Raw genomic sequence first — 17,488 nt, 5'->3', positions numbered from 1 at the left:
GTTTCACCATGCATAGCATTTATAGGAATACTATTTCATGATAATACCTTCCATTTGTATCACGCATTACACTTTTCAAAGTAGCGCTTTTATGGCACGGTGGGACAGTCTGACCCTGCACAGTGAATTTAAATCGATGAGTAATCGGATTTTAGTTCCTAGTGAGTGAAAAAAGAGTCTCAGGAGCCATCTGTCCAAGAGAGAGGTGGAGAGGTGGAGCTGGAAACCAGGCAAGGAAGCCCAGAGGCTGGTCAGCCTCCCCAACATTCCAGGTTCCCTCCTGGAAGTGGCTCCATCACTGTACAAGTAGGTGTACAGTAGTTCCTCGCTTCCCTCCCTCTCTCCTGTTTTCTGATTAACTTTCGAGTTTTGACGAGAACTCAGTTTTTCCTGATGGGAAAAAAAGGGTTTGACGGGATATGCTCTGAGTCCTTCAAAAACCTAAAATTATTAGCGCCATAGCATTCAAATACTCTCTCATGACAGAATAACTTTGTAATGTTTTTCTCCCGATCCAAACATACGTGTTACTGTAGTAGACACTTAAGTGCAGACTCTACATAGATTTTGCTGCCAAAACTAACAGCAGGAGTAGTCGTGGCCGAGTGGTTAAGGCGATGGACTAGAAATCCATTGGGGTCTCCCCGCGCAGGTTCGAATCCTGCCGACTACGGAGAGCTACAGTTTTGCTACCAGTACGCACATTTGTTTTCGTTTTGGAAGGGTCTCCTTAAGTTCTTTGCAGGTTATTTAAGGAATTTATAAAGCTTTGGAATACAACGCGGACCCCAGTGGGGCCGGAAGAAGAGTGGATGAGGGAGCTAGCGAGTCTTGTGACTGTGGTTACAAGGTAGGGCCAGGAGGGGGAGATAGGACAAAACACGCCAGACAACCTAGAACGAAGAACAAAGCGTCGCGAGGTCGCGCAGGAAAGGACACCTCCGACCTCCGGTCCACGGGGACAGTTCTGCCACCCAGCCTCGCGGACCCACCGGTGGTCTTGCGCGAGAGCGACAGCGCCAAGATCCCGCGGGCTCCTGGGGCAGCCTCCGGACAGCGCGCGCATGCGCAGGGGCGACGAATGCGAGGGCGCGCGCTGCGGGTCCTTGCGTTGCTCCTGGTAACCGCCCAGCCCAGCCGCGACGTGACGATTCAAGATGGCGAAAGACCTGGAAGAGCTGTTGGATGAGGTCGAGTCCAAGTTTTGCAGACCAGACCCACTGAGACTGGGCATGGTTGAGCTGCCCAAAGGCTGCAGCGGCGGCGGCATCCTCAGCAACGACCGGAACCGAGCCGAGGCGAAAGAGACTCTCAGGTTAACGGGCGGGAGGGGTGGGCTGCTCTGGGATAGCCTGCTCTGGGCCCTAATGCCTCTCCCCCGCCCCTGGACCCAAAGGAACGTTCCCCCGCCTACGATCTCCACTTCCTCTCCCTGTCCGGGCCCAGACCCTCAATTCCCCGCCCGCGGGGCAGGGCACATCACATGTTCCTGCCCACTAGGATCCTGGCATCTCTTACCAAGGCCCCACTCCGCCCCCCGCAAGACGGGGAGAGCTGGCCCCGCCGGTGCCCCGCCTCTGAGAGCCCGCGGCCTCGCCCTGACAGAGCCCAGGGGTTCTGATGGGGGCAGGGGGTGCGGCTTAGGCGTCCTCTTCTGAGCCTCGAAGGGGCTGCTCTGACCCGGGCCTCCGTCTACATGAGCAGGTCTCATTCCCTCTGTGAGGTGTCCGCACAGAGAACCCCATCGTATTGCCTCAGACCCCATTCCCCAGGCAGAGTAATCCTTAGGCCAGTTGTTGGAGAAAACGATTCCATGCTATTCTCTCATCATTAGCTGATTCTTTTTTATTAGCTAAGAGAATTGGATGAGATTAGATTTATGATAAAAAGGTTAATTATTAGCGAACACTGACTATATTAGTCCAGCGACTTTCCTTCTCCCCATGGTCTCCAGGTCAAGATCCCAGGGGATCTCTGGCATCCAAATTGAAATTTGAGGAGGTTTCTTGAGTCTTTTAGTTTCTGATCCGAAAAACTACCTTTGAAATTTGTCATTTTTCTTCCGTGTAGTCTTAAATTAATAAGACTTCCTTCTTGGTTTCATCATCCACTCAATCCCAAAAGAACAAAATTTTTGCATCAGGATGAGTATAGTCCTTCATAGTGATGACTTGGGAGCCTCTGCAGTAACTCTTCCTGGAATCTGTTGGAAGTGCTTGTGGAATTACACAGAGGCAGCTTTGGATCAAACCAAGAAAGTCATTCTTGTTAATTTATGGCTGCATCTGGGGGTTTTGTTTCATTTTGTTTTGGTGTGCATGTGTGTGATTTCCCAGAAGTATTACCCAACTCCATTACTACTCAGTTTACCACACTTACCTCTAATGACATTTGTTTGTAAAAATTCACCCGCAGAAGATAAAAACATTGAAAAGATTCTAAAGTTCAGAAACAGAAGTTCTAAAAATAAGTTGATTACTGGGCAGCATTCTAAACAATAAATATAGGGGCAACTAAAGTGACTAATTTGAATGGGCTAACGCTCATTTGACTGAAAGTTTATGCAAATATCACTTAATAATTTGTATATTATTGTCTTATATGCTGGGCGTCCTTATATACTCATTCCCAGCACATCCACCATCCTTATCCCACAGCAATGTTGCCTTCCAATTTCTTTTGTTATTTTTATTTGTTTCCTTGGGGGATGGAGAAAATTTATCAAAGAGCCTTCCAGAGCCTGTTCATCTTAGGAAAACTAATGTGCAAAGAGTAGGATGTCTTGGAGCAGGCTGCTCAAAATGGAAGGGGCTGCTAAGATGGATCCTCTCCAGGCACAGGTCCTTTTATGCCTCTCTCTGTATCCTGTTATTGTACTACTAAAGTCCACCTATAATGCTTCTAGCACCCCATCCTGTCTTACTACATCAGATTTTCTAGTAATACATTTATAAAAGTTGTAGCAAACCAGTGCTGTTGTCATTCACATGTTAAAACTTTTCATTTGGCAATGTAGTTGTAAAGGTAAATTATGCAAAAAACAGCAACAGAGGTCCTAAACCTAATACTAAATACAGTCCCTATCTAGTATATAATGTCAAAGATTAAAATTTTGCCTTGAGCTAAAATTGATATTTAAAAGTTAGGAACTGATTTATGTTATGAATTTGTTCCTAGGAGACCACCTGCTTATTGTATAGCCATATAGCTTGTATCTCTTTTTCTTGTAAGAGTTAAAATACTGAAATTGTCCATTAAAGTGATAGCTCTGCAAATAATAAAATAACTGATCATGCTACATCTGGATACCAGGAACAACTGCTAATATAAGTGGTCAGAACACATGCAATTTGTTGAAGTGTTCAAAATGATAAAGAGAAATATATTAGTTTAAAAGAAAAACTGATGTGGGTTTAGTAGAACTGCGGTAGGAATAATGTGATTCAGGATGATACGGGTGGGAATATTTACAGGTATCGTAACCTCCTAGATAATAGCTATAATAATAACCAACATTTATTGAGTCCTTTCTATATGCTGAGTGCTTTATGTGTGTTATTTCATTTAATGTCTGCAACCCCATGAGGTGAATACTGTTATTGCCCCATTACCCTGACGAAACCCAAGACTTAGAAAAATAGTTACTTGCCTGAGGTCATATTTCCAAGTCTGCAAAGACGTTGTAGATCTAGCTTTAAGCTTTTATATATACCTTTCACATTTAATTGAGAATTTCAAGTGTTTATATATCTTTTGTCTGTATACCTTTTGTATTTCACAGAAACTATATCTTTAGTCAAAATTAGAATGGAAGAAGCAAAGTTAGGGAGGGAACCAATGAATGCTTATTAATCTTTGATTAAGGTTATTGTATTATAGCATCAAAAGACCAAAAAAGAAAGTATTACACTGTCCTTTAAAATTTGTATGAGTCTCAGTGAAATTATGGCATTTTTTTTCCATTTCTATAGCAAAGCATAGACAAGTGTAGGCATCATGAAATTGTGTGATCTAGTAACAGACCAGAATCTCATGTCTGTTTGAAACTGACCGTTTAGATCCCAAAGAGTACTGATTAGGCTGGTAAAGTTTGAATGCATCTGATTCTTGAAATTGTGAAATTCCATGAGAAAGGAGAAAGGAGAACTCCATGATATACCACAGGAGAACCCATGTGGTATATCATGAAAACCACAGGAAGAGAGAATTTCAAGAGGATGCGTTAGCAACCTGCTGTCATAAAAGAAATTGAAGGAATCGGTACCCAACAGTGTCAGATACTCCTGAAAGACTAAAGAGGATTGAACTGAAAAAGGCCATTCAGTGTAGTGATTTGGGCAGCTGTGACCTTTGAAAGAAGAGTTTCAATATAGTTGAGGGACATAGAGGCCAGAGATAGAATATTATACCTGGAAGAAGTTTTAAATAATTGTCTAGATCTCATTTTTCAAATAAAATATCTGAGGTTCAGAGAGGTTAAATAATTTAAACTGGGTCAATAATTCTCAACCAGTAATGATTTTCCCACTTGAGGGGATTTGGCAATCTCTTGACATTTTTGATTATCACAACTGGGGAAGAATTTGCTACTGGCATCTAGTGGGTAGAAGTCAGGGATGCTATAAAACATCCTAGAATGCACACAGCCCTTGCCACACACACACCCCCCAAAGAATTATCTGGCCCAAAATGTCAGTAGTTCCAAGGTTGAAAAACCTTCATCTAGGTCACTAACTGATGCTAAATCCAATCTGCTTGTAAGGAAGTAGAAATAGTGGATATTGACTACTCTTCAGTAATGAGTAAGAGAGAGTGGCTTTTTGAAGTGTTTCTTTGAAGAGGGAAACCTTGAGCATACTTGTAAGTCAAGGGAAGAAGCCAGCATAGAGTGGAACACATTAAGGATAAAATTTAGAGAGGGAACAACTGGACTAGGCAAAGCATGGAGATAGATGGACTCAGACATTCAGTATTATGCAACAGTCTCTGGATTTTCTTACATCAGGTTAATTGTCTTACTCCACACAGTAATGAAGAGGGACTCTATTCCTGATATTAGGAATTTTCAGAGTAAATACATTTCTAAAATTAGAGAGTTTGTCTAAAAAACCTATCTTCTAAAACAAGTAACTTAATGGTCCAGTGAAGTTATGAAGTTGATGTACAGCATCTGTAACATATAAATTCTAAAGAGAGTTCATCTTGTTTAGTGTTAGGTGTACAGGCTGACCTAGGTTGAATTCCAAGCCTCTCTTCCTGCTATTTGTATGACCTTGGGTGAGTTTCTGAATCTCTCAGTCACTGTTTCTTCATCTGTATAGTAAGAATTCAGTAAATGTTACTACTAAATAGAAGTTCCATGCCGTAACAGTTTGTATCAATAATCGTGTGATGGCTTTATCTGCAGAAGGTAAAGAAGTAATTGAGATATTTGGTCAAGCAGATATGGCTCTTTTTTATTGGTCATTAGATTATATAACCTTTGGCTCCTCAGTAAAGAGAGATGATTATCTGACTTAAAATATAACCCTTAGGGAAAAAATTAGACTCGTTAAAATTGTTTGTTTGTAATTCTCAGGTTCTACTTATACATATTTTGTATTCTTTAAGTAAGTGGTTGATGTAATTTAGAAAAGTGCATGCCCAGTTTTCTTGTGACTATAATGTATAGCTTTAAATGTCTTATTTTAAGCATGTAAAAGTACGTATGTAAATTTGTACCTGAGAAACTGCTTTGTCTCACCATGTCTCACTACTATAGGCTATGCCCACAGTAGGAAAAAAATGAATTAATATCACATAATGTCCTTAACTCTCATAATGGACCTTATTTAAATAAAATTCTTCTCATACTGACTGACTTTGTCTGCACTTAATCTTAAGCTGCTTTTTTTTCAGATCAACAGAAACATGTAAGAAAGAAGATGATCTTGACAGTCTTATTAATGAAATATTTGAAGAGCCCAACTTTGACAGAAAATCCTTTGTAAGTCAAGTATTATAAATGTACAATAATTCTTTTATTATTTCAAGACGTATAAAATAGTGTGACAGCATCTAGAATGCACAAATATCTAAAGTCCTTTGAATTCTGAGAAATTAAATTATTTAAAGAAATTATTCCACTTAGAGTTACAGAAGAAATAAAATATTAGAAACTCTCAATATCTGTTTTTCTGTTGATTTCTCAGCAAGAATGAGAAATTAGAAAAGCTGTTAGAGCATAAGTCAACTCACAGATGAAGCTGTTTGTATTTATACGGAGACTCTAAGAACACTCTTCTAAAAGACTGAAAACAAACAGCTTTCATTATAGGAATATGCTTAGCATCTCAGATGCAAGGCCGTTGCTGTTATCCTATGAGCCAATGAGTAAACTGTTAATGTTTTAATTTTTTAAATGTTTATGTATCTATATCATCTTTATAAAAAGCTCATAAAGTAACAGGCATCTACATATTTATCACCCATACTGAACATATCTGAACGTTTTGCCATGTTTGCTTCTCGGGATTTTTTTTAAAGAAATAAAAATTGTAGATATAGTTTAGGATTTGATAGTTAAGAATTCTCCAAATCCTACTCTACTGCCTTCCTTCCAAGAAGTAACCACTATCCTTTCCATCCATACTTTTATTACATATGTATATAACTATAAACAATTTTAACTGATGTATAATAGTCCATTGTGTAACTCTGCCTCCGTTTGTTTATGCACTTCCCTGGTGATGGACATTTAGTTTATGCCTAGTTGTTTGCTCTTACAAACAGTGCTTCATCAGGTATCTTTACATGTCTTCTTTTATCCCTGTATGAGAGTTTCTCTAGGCTGTATAAACCCTAGGAGAGGAATTGCTAGGTCATAAAGTATGCTCATCTTCAACTTTTCTACCTGTTGCCAAAGTGTTTTCCAAAGTGACTATGTCATTTATATTCTTCTCACCAGCAGTGTATGAAAATTTATATACTTTAATTTTTACCAGTTTGGTGAGTGCAAAATATATTTCTTAGATTTAAAAGAAAGAGACAAAATGGAAGTCTAAATTACAAGGACCACAAAGAAAAAAATCTAAAAAATAGATATATTATGAAAGAGGTTTTTGTTTAAAGGTAGAGAAGATTAAAGCAAGACAGTGGACTGAAAATGATTCGGCAATTGTAAAGTTAAGGATATGGATATAGGACACTTACATTTTTGTTAACCAGACTGAAAATCAAATGATCAGTATGGATCATAAGATCTGTGTTAATCTAAGTTTAACATTTCAATTCATGTGAGGTAAATTAATAAGCTGATGGCCTGGTTGATTCACATGTCAACACAATAGCAATGGTGTTGAATACTCTGCAAACAGAATGCATCATAAATGCCGAATAGCAATGCTAATGTAATTAATAGTAGGGAAAAAAACTGCATGATGTTATTATTCATTGATCATCTGAGCAATTCATTGTTTATTAAGTACTACAGGCTGCATATCTGTATGTGAGGCACTATCTCTTCAGTTCAAGGCATTTCAGAAGGAAATACTTCTCTGGTTTGCTGTGAGGTATATAATATGAAATAAAAGTAGCTCTTAAAATCATGAAAAAATAAACTTTTATGCCCTTCTTCTGTGTGCTCCATTTTTTTTAGTTATTATATCCAGTTTTCCAGGTTGCCGGGGAGAAAGCAACCAAATAAACTTCTGGACGAGAGCAGGTCTATGTAAAACATTGATGTGATGAAGGAAAGAGGTGTCTGTGAATGGCCGGTCCATGCCTGCCTTGTCCCTGGAGGTTGATCATGCTCCTGAGAGTGCTGTTCCTTCCCCATTGCTCACCCACCCATTCTGTGTCTCTGAACTGCTCCGAGACCCACACAATAAAGCCCAGAAACAAGAAATGTCAGTGTGCCAGCTTTGAGTCATAAGTGTGAGCCTGGATGGTACACAAAACACGTTCCCCAAAACAAAAAGAGCCTCATGCGTGTTATTTTTCAGACACGCATCAAAGAGTTAAGAGAAATAGTAAAACGAAGTATTTTTGCCTCTGTTAAATTTCCTCACCTACTAGGTAAAATGAAGGCATGTCTCTGCATAGTTTAAGTTGCCTTTTCTCCAACTCACTTCCTCTCCTTGGCAGTGGTCCGAGTGACTGGTTGGTTTATATTGTTTGGTACCATATACCAGTTAACACTTAATAAATGCTTGCTAATGATGATGATGTGTAACCATATAGGAACTACTGTATGGTTGTGACTAGGTAGCTCTACGTTTTCCTTGAATGTCTCTTGGTTGATACCATGCCATTTGATCAAAATTAATATTCCTGAAGTTACCCAGGAGTTTGGTTAGTTTATTTTTAGTTCAGGTGATTACCATTCACAGCCTTTAAAAATGAGTCTGAGGAATTTTTTCCTCCTCAATTGAATTTTTCTGGTATGAAGTTTTAAATAGCAGGTCCTTCATATTAAATCATGAACTCTAGTATTAACTGAAGAGTTATAAAGTGACTGTAAATCTTAGCATGCTAATAATAGCAGTATATCAATTTCCTAGACTAAAAGTTAGCAGAGTAATTTGCACATTCCTCAGGGAGGTCTACTCTTGCCTTTCAAAGGTTTTGATCATTATTTTTATTTCAGAAACTTTGAAATAATACAAAATTTTTATTTGTCATTTAAAAAGTTTTCTTGTCATAAAGAATGCTGGTTTTCATGTTAAATTCTCTAAGTTACCCTTGGCCTTTTATTGTTTGTTTTTTTAACAGAAATTAAAATCTAAATCTTCAGGTAACACATCTGTCAGAGCTTCCGTTCCGGGCCTTGGTAAAAGGTAAGCTGAGATTGCTTTGGTGAGTTAAACACACTGGTGAGCAAACACTATGAGCATAGTCTGATAGGTTTTGTTAGCATCTAAGCAGTAGTGACACTGAACAACGAAGTACTGGTCGGCTTTCAGGAGAAAGACCAATAGCAATATCTTCAGTGTTCTTATGGTCTGTGACCCCTTAGTGTAAAGGAACTTCAGTGGGAGATTATTGCTATTGTAAATAATTTTCTGCCATGAAAAAAAGTGTGAACAGTTTCTCAAAATTAATGTTCTGTTATATTCTTCAGTATTTACTTTGTTCCATACGTTATTTGGCAAACACATTTTTCTGTGACTCATTTTAACTCCTTGAGTGTTCCTGAATATACAGGTTATATCCAAGAAAACAGTGATCCTGGAATAAATACCTCTTCTTTGAAATAGTTGGCTTGCTCAGGAAAATATGCAATTGATTTCAAGAATATAGAGTCAATGAGGCCAAATTAACTTCTCAAGTTTCTTTTTTGTTGTAATTTTCTTTTTCTCCCATGTGTTGAACATGTCTAGTTGCAGCCCAGTGTACCTTGGTGGAAGTGCTGCTCCATGTGGGATTGGGACAAATACTTCCCAGAGGTAGGATGTCGGAAATAGATTCTACTTTCTTATTAGGTTTTTCCAAATTGATACCCTGTTGTTAAAATGTAGTTCTTATCATATTGACATCAGTCTGTTTCATAATGAGAGGTATATTTTATTAGCCAATTTAAGAACACTTTACTGAAATGTTTGTTATTCTTGGGCAACAGCTATTGAAAGCTGTGACACTGAGTGTATGTTGTTCATTGTGTTGACTCCTTTTCAAGCCTAACTTGAAGTGCCTGGATCACTCCAGTCCAAGCTTGGTTTCCACAGGACACCAGGAGAGTGAGCTTCTGCCTTGCCATTTTTTCCTTCCCAGCAGTGGAAGCCAGTGGATAAGACAGGTGAAGCCATGTGGCCATGCAGCTATATGATGTGTTACCCACACCAACTTGGCCAACCAGTCAGCATGAGAAGCTGCTGGTCTGCAGTACCCAAAAAGTTCTTAGCACAGTCGTTTGATATTACATTTTTAAAAAGCAAAAACCCTCCTTTCTTTGTCTCTTCTCTACCCCTTCTGACACTTACTGTCTCACTCAGTACCTGTTTCGGGGCATTCTCATGGTCATAGTACCACCTACCCCCAGTCCGTATCAGCCTCCTACTCCTAGCATGTTCCATTATCGTTGTCATAATACGGGGAAACAAATTGGTTTTAAGCTAATCTTTCTATTGTATTAATACTTTTGGTTCTATTTTTGCAGAGGCCTACTTACCTAGATTATTATATTTTTGTCTATAGTTAGTTATGAAACACTTTTTTAAAAATTTTTGTTAATTTTTTAAGAAAAAAGACTGAGATATATGATTGATTGCATGTTGACCACATTTCAGGAGGGATAGCTGTTATATTGAGTAATAGAAGTGGGATCTAAAAAGACACCATTGGAGGGTTGTATGGTGCTGGCCTAGATCCTAGCAAGCCTAAAAAGAAGGGCTGTAGGACCAAAGGGAAATGGGGAGTCTGGGGAAGCCTGTACCAGAACACCAGGCAGCAGACAGGCTAATAGAAGTCCACTGAGATACTGCCTGCTATAAGGGCTGTAAATGAGAATTGATAGCACTCGAATCATCATGTGTTGAGGACTGTCTATTCAAAGAATTAGAGACATAAAATGCCCTTAGAAGAGAATATTGTCTGATTGCTATCAATCCTGACTTACCTGTGTCAACTCAGTGGGACTCATCTCAGGCATTTCCAGACCACTCCATTTCAAATCCAGGCTTCTCTGAAGTCACCAGTGAATTACAGCAACAGTTACCGAGTTACTGTCCACTTCCGTCTTCTCTAGCTTCACCCACATATAGCATTAAGGATAATATCCCTAACGTATTATTTTGAGCACCTCTTTTCTGTTCAGTGGGAAAATGAGAGTTGCCATTTCTCTCACATTAACTCTAAACTCATTATTTGCTTTACCAAATTGTGTTCTTTCTCTTCTCTTTTTAGTCCCTTCACCTCCAATTAAAGCCTGAGTCAGATACTCCACTTCCACTAGAACACATTATCCTCTGCTTTCCACTTGTATTTTTCTGCCTCTGAGTATTTTTATACTTATTTCCTGTCTGGAATGACCTTCCTTTCTAATGCATGTCCCCACTTAATTCACATACTACAGATTCATTTTCTCATTCTATTTGAAGTTCTTTTTTCCTTTCTTTCTATAATATCTTTGAATGCCCACCATGTCCTAGGCCCTGTGCTATATACTAAATACAAAAAAAGAAGATAAAACACTGGCCAGTAGAGTAACTGATAAAGAAGCAAATGATAACCCTCCAGGGCATGAAGAGAAAGGGCTCTGATGACAGAATGCCTGAGTTCAACTCTTTCCCTCCACTGCTTACAAGCTGTGAAGCCTTGAGAGAAGGAGTATTATCTTCTAAAACCTCAGTTTTCTCTCCCATAAAAACTAAACATACTTCATGGAGACATCATGAGGATTAAATGGAATAATACATTAAAGTATGCTGATGGTGCAAAAGACACGTAGATACTATAGGTACACTAGTTTGTGATTATTTGTGTCTCTTTCTCGTCTGATAGTGCTGCCTTCTCCTTGTGTTACATTTCAGCAGCAGGAATCCTGTATTCTGCTGCTATTTTTCCATTTTGTCTCAGGAAATATGTATCAGTGTTTACTAACAGGTGTCTTCTGATTTTAAAAATGGTGTTTAAGATAGTACATTCTGGTTTACTTCCAAAGAGTAAATATTTCATCAAGATTTTCTTTTATATAGTATTTTTTATATGTAGTTTGATTAAGTTCCAGCACAGAAGAGTCTTGTTCCAGATGGAATATAGGTAGAGGAAAAAAATGGCCTATTTCTATAGCTTGAGGGTCCTATCACATAATATTGTTCCATGAGAATGCCAAAATCCATCAAACCCTGTTCCTACCTGCTGCACAGCTACAAGAAAAGAAAAAACATGCCATCTGCGTATATATGCACAGGTAAATGTTTATATTCACAAATCTTTTTTCCTCAGTACCAAGATACTAGTCATTGATCACCCTTTTCGTGACTCAGATCTGCACTCACAGAAAGAAAAGCATATACATGTTCATGTTCATGTAAAACATTTTATGTGTGAAGTACTTTATACTGTCCAGAGCACTTTTTTATATAAGCATATTAGTTCACCTGTTCCACAGGAAAAAAACCAAGATGCTGATAGAACAAGAATTTTTAACCCCATTTTATAAATGAGGAAATTGAGGCACTAGTGTTAAACTCATCAAACACATATTTTTTAACCACCTGCTTGCTAGGTCCCAGGTTTTGAGTGAACACATTGTGGTCAACATGGACAAAGACATGGACAGTTCCCTGCCCTCAATGAGCTTTCAGTCTAGATGAAGAGAGAGACTTTAAACAGATAATTCCACAAATAAGTATTTAATTTCCACGTAATATGTAATGTGAAGGGAAAGTGCAGGATACTATAAGCATAGATAATTGGCACCCCAGCTAATTTGAAGGGTTAGAGAATGCTCCCCTAAGCAAATAACATTTAATCACACTACAATATGAAAAACAAGTAGGAGTTAAGCAAAGAGAGGGGACCGCTGAAGCCAGAAAACACACCATCTTAGATGATCCCTGGGCTAGGAAGAAGTGTTGGAAGAGCAGAGAGCAGCCAGGTGAGCCGGAGTTTAGTGAGTGGAAGAAAGAATGGCTCCTGATGGGGCTGGAGAAGTAGGTGAGGGATATTTGGTTTGGGGTCCTGTAGTCCTCCGGAGGATTTTATGTCATATATGCAGTGGAAGCCATTGTTTGTTTTTTTGTTTTTTGCTTTTTAGCAGATGGGGTAACATAATCATATTTGTGTTTCTACAGAAAATCATTTTGGCTGCTGAATGGAAAATGGATTGGAAGTTGCGAGGGCAATACAAGAGAGGACACAGGGAGACCAGTAGCTGGCAGAAGTTACCGTGGTTGAGGAAAGAGATCATGATAGCTCTGAGCTGAGTGGTAGCAATGGCTGTAGGGAAAAAGTGTCACATTTGAGCTATTTAGAATCTAGCATTGACAGAATTCAGTGATTAAATGGCTATGGAACATAAGAGAGAAAGTTGTCAAGGATGACTCTCAAGTAATGTGCCTTGCCCAAGGTCACATAAATTATTACAAAGCAAGGACTCAAATGTGTAACCTGGTTCCTCGTCCATTATGCTTTCTAGTTTACCAATTTGCAATCTCATAATATTTGTAAGAGGGAAGAATCTTAGCTGTTTTTACTATTGCAGCTGCTTTTCTTTTCCAACTGTCCAAACAACAAGACTCCCTAGTCCTCTGTGTAGATCTGAGAGGTTTTAACTGAAAACCACAGAGTCTGGGCAGAAGACTATATTGGGCTGTATTTTGAGCATCCTCACCATACACATCTTTAGAATAGTAAAGATTCTACTTATTAGCTGGACAAAAGGACAAAGCTATTGGTGACACCTCAATGTTTGTATTCCCTTCACTTCCATTTCAGGGGAAGAAACCTGACAATTTATCTTTCATTGGAATCATGACTTTATAATTTAGATATGCTGTTGTACATACATAGTGATGGAGAAGAAATATATTTACACCTTGAAAGTGAGCACTGATTTACATTCCTAGGGCATAAAGGAAATTGAGTTTATTCTGCCTATTTTCCATGTGTTTATAGGTTTGATTTCTGGGTAAAGCTCTTATTTAGAATTTAATGCTGAATGATTGTAGAGTGTAAAGATGTGAGTCTTTTGCCCAGTTGGTGGAAAGGAAAAAGATTAGCACCAGGAAGCATGGTGGAATTAAGAAGGTATAGATAAAACCAAGGCATTATTTTCAAACCAAATCAAATTTTACTCTCCTAATTATTTTTTAAACTACTTGCAAAACTGGATTATTCCATAGACTGGTACTAATTATGATCTAATAGAATGAATCTTAGCAGCAGAATGATTTCTTAGCTGCAAGTTAATTTTATTTTTCTCAAAGGACAGTATTTGTAGGAAAATGTGATAGTGTGAATAGATTTGAATAAACTATTAAATTTAAATTTAAATTTAAATTTAAAAGCTGTAGTTTAACATTATGGTTGAGATTTTACACATACAAAATGTCGGGAAATTCTAAATTATAGTTCCCACCACAGCAATAATTCCACCAAATTGCACATGTGTATTAAGGCATTAAAGTTAACACTCTGTGCAATCATGTAATAAACTACATATGCGTAAGAAAGCAAGTTATGGCAGCTTTGGGAACCATCATTTTGTATTTCCTGACTTGTACAATCAAAATCCAAGTTCAAATATGTATGAATGTAATTGTGTTGAATTTCCTTATGTACAGCCATAACTTCATGAATTGCTAACAGTTTGAAAGAAAATATGGAATTGCTTATGAAACTTGTATAGATGTTGAATGTTTAGTTATTGCTATGATTAATAATAATTTTAGAAATAGAAACCCCATTTCTATTTCTAAAGAAACTTTCAAGTCAAAAATTATTTGTAATTTTGAAGTTACCATATCTGAATTTTAGGGGGAATTAAGTGAAAAAAATCTAATGATGGGTTTTATTATTCTTTAATTGCAGAATGTATAAAGAGAAAAATAATAATCTCCTCCCTCTCCTCCATTCCCACCACTCCCAAGGCGACCACTATTAGCTGCATACTTTATAACCTTCCACATTTTTCACCATGTTCTTACAAACTTATAAACACCTATACAGGAATTTTTTTTGGTTGTTTTTACAAAAATAGGATCATGCTCTGTGTGTTAAAATGTCAATAGATAAATCTAATTAACTCTCTTTATCAGCTACCTAACATTCCATAGTATAAATATACTACATGTTATTCAGTCTTTTCCCTTTTTCCTAGATACCCAAAAGTGATATCCTGCTTTTTGCCACTTCAACAATACTGCAGTAGAAATTCTTGAGGTATATGCTTATATACTGGTGCTTTTATTTATATGTAATGGGTTTCCCCAAATGGGTTTGCTAGTACAACATCTAGGGATAATTTTAGTTTTAAAATAATAACCAAGAGTGACATCAGTGTCATGGCAGAGGGAGCTTGCCCAGGACTCTCTCCCCTCCAACATACAACAAAAGGGAGCAATCATATTCCAAGAGAAAATATCCTAATAGCACAGGAATCCTCAGAGAGTCACAGCAGCCAAACGATGGAGGGCAGAGAGGCTGGAGCCCCCTCGGAGAAGCTGGAACAGGCTAAGAGAGAACTTTGCTCCCTCCCCTAAAGACTGGGATCACTGCCGCAGGAGGCTCTGTGAGGGAAGGAGTAGGGGAGGGGTCACACGTCCACAGGATCACCCAGGACTCCCTAGCACCCTTGCAGCTTAGAGGGAAGCCCTCTAATGGTGTGAAAGCTTTCACGTGAAGTGACCTCATCAAGCCAAGACCCCAGGAGACCAGATAGGTAGAGCGGATCGGGAAACCGGGGTCTGTGCGCAAAAGAAAATGCCCCCCCCCCACCACCACCACCCACGCTGTGCCACACCACCTCAGCTGAAGGCAGAGGGCTCAGAATACGTGGCTCTCAACCCCCATCTAGTGGCAATAGGCTGTAACTGCAACCGAATAATATCACAATGGGGAAAACCCGTAGTTCCAGCATCAAACAGTTCATCAAAACTCCAGACCAGAGGGAAAACAATAAATACCCAGAATTATGTCCTGAGGACTCAGAAATAAGTAAACTAAATGACGATGAATTCAGAATAGCTATTGTCAAAAAACTCAGTGAGTTAAAAGAGAATATAGAGAAACAACTCAACAAGTTCAGGAGCTACTTCACAAAAGAGATTGAAACTATAAAGAAGAATCAATCAGAAATACTAGAGATGAAAAACACAATGGAAGAGATAAAATAGGGATTCCCTGAATGCTCATGTGGACACCATAGAGGAGCGAATCAGCATAATCTAGGATAGACATGTTAAATGGCTCCAGACAGAGGAAAGAGAGAATGGAGACTAAAAAGAAATGAAGAAAGTCTCTGAGAAATATCTGACTCAATGAGGAAATGCAACATAAGAATTATAGGTATCCCAGGAGGTGAAGAGAAGGAGAATGGAACAGAAAGTGTGCTCAAAGAAATAATAGCAGAGAACTTCCCAAATCTAGGGAATGAGAGAGAAATGTGTGTGGAGGAAGCTTTCAAATCTCCTAGATCTGTCAATGTAAAAAGATCTAGTGCAAGACATATAGTAGTAAAACTGGCAAAAATGAATGACAAAGAAAGAATACTCAGGGCAGCAAGGCAGAAGAAAATAACCTACAAAGGAACCCCTATCAGACTTTCAGCATATTTCTCTGCAGAAACCTTATAAACTAGGAGAGAATGGAATGACACGTTCAAAACTTTAAAGGATAAAAATCTTCAGCCAAGAATACTCTATCCAGCAAAAATAGCCTTCAGATATGAGGGAGAAATTCAATCCTTCCCAGACAAACAAAAGCTAAGGGACTTCATAGCCACAAGACGCCCCTCCACAAGAAATCCTCAAGAAGGCCCTCATACCTGAAAAAAGGGAGAAAGGGGTCACAAAACACAGAGTAGGGACGCAAATAGAATCAGAATAGGATAGTAAATATTCAACTATAGCATTAGGATAAAGGGAAGGAAAACACCAAAAACAAAGACAATCTTGTCACTTTAACCACAAACTCACAACACAAGTTGGAATAAGATCTGAAAATAATAACTTAAGAGGGGAGAAGGAATGGGACTGAATCAGTTTAGACTAAGGAAATAAGAGGTCATGAGAAAATGAACTATGTAATGCACGAGTTTCTGAATACAAACTTCAGCGTAGCCACTAAGCTAAAAAGCAGAACAGAAACATAAAAAAATAAATAAGGAAAAAACTAAGAAACACAGCATAAGAAACTGCAGAAATCAGTGGGTAGAACAAAACACAGTATGAGAAACAAAGGAATTGCAGGAAAACCGGAAAGTGAGTAACAGAATGACAGCATTAAGCCTTCATACATCAGTAATCACCCTCAATGTAAACGGATTGAACTCTCCAATAAAAAGACACAGAGTGGCAATATGGATTAAAAAACAAGATCCAACAATTTGTTGCCTTCAGGAAACACATCTCAGCTCCAATGACAAATACAGGCTCAGAGTGAAGGGGTGGAAGATGATACTCCAAGCTAATGGCAAACAGAAGAAAGCAGGTGTTACAATACTTATATCAGACAGAGCAGATGTGAAGATAAGGCAGGTAAAGAGAGACAAAGAGGGGCAATATATAATGATCAAAAGGACACTACATCAAGAAGAAATAGCACTTATAAATATCTATGCACCCAACACAGAGCACCAAAGTTCATAAAGTAACTATTAACAAACCAAAATGAAGATATCAAAAATGACACAATATAGTAGGGGACCTCAATACCCCACTCATATCAATGGATAGATCATCCAGACAGAAAATCAACAAGAAAACAGTGGAATTAAACTAAAAGCTAAAACAGTTGGACTTAATAGACATATATAGAATACTCCATCCAAAAACAGAATACACATTCT

General features: G+C 38.4%; 1 protein-coding gene and 1 non-coding gene across 5 annotated transcripts in view; both read left to right on the top strand.

Annotated features, from left to right (window-relative positions):
* The first annotated feature begins 591 nt into the window (after positions 1-591).
* Positions 592-673, top strand: TRNAS-AGA (transfer RNA serine (anticodon AGA)). Its single transcript has one exon. It is a non-coding gene; the product is annotated as a tRNA-Ser (tRNA).
* A 198-nt stretch (positions 674-871) lies between these two features.
* The window catches only part of CFAP418 (cilia and flagella associated protein 418), a 29,849-nt gene continuing 13,232 nt past the window's right edge, over positions 872-17,488 (top strand). For 3 of the 4 annotated variants that reach the window (XM_070631782.1, XM_070631783.1, XM_070631781.1), the window contains exons 1-4: positions 896-1,315; positions 5,899-5,986; positions 8,752-8,816; positions 9,360-9,425. In XM_070631782.1, the coding sequence (XP_070487883.1) occupies positions 1,158-1,315; positions 5,899-5,986; positions 8,752-8,816; positions 9,360-9,425 (377 nt within the window). In that variant the 5' untranslated portion in view covers positions 896-1,157. Of the gene's footprint in view, positions 1,316-5,898; positions 5,987-8,751; positions 8,817-9,359; positions 9,426-17,488 lie in introns of all 4 variants that reach the window. The other variant, XM_070631785.1, reaches the window with a different exon arrangement.

Source organism: Equus przewalskii, chromosome 8, assembly GCF_037783145.1.
Source record: "Equus przewalskii isolate Varuska chromosome 8, EquPr2, whole genome shotgun sequence".
Classification (NCBI taxonomy): Eukaryota; Metazoa; Chordata; class Mammalia; order Perissodactyla; family Equidae; genus Equus; species Equus przewalskii.
The sequence above is the reverse complement of the archived record's forward strand: the minus strand, read 5'-3'. Positions and strand labels throughout refer to the sequence as shown.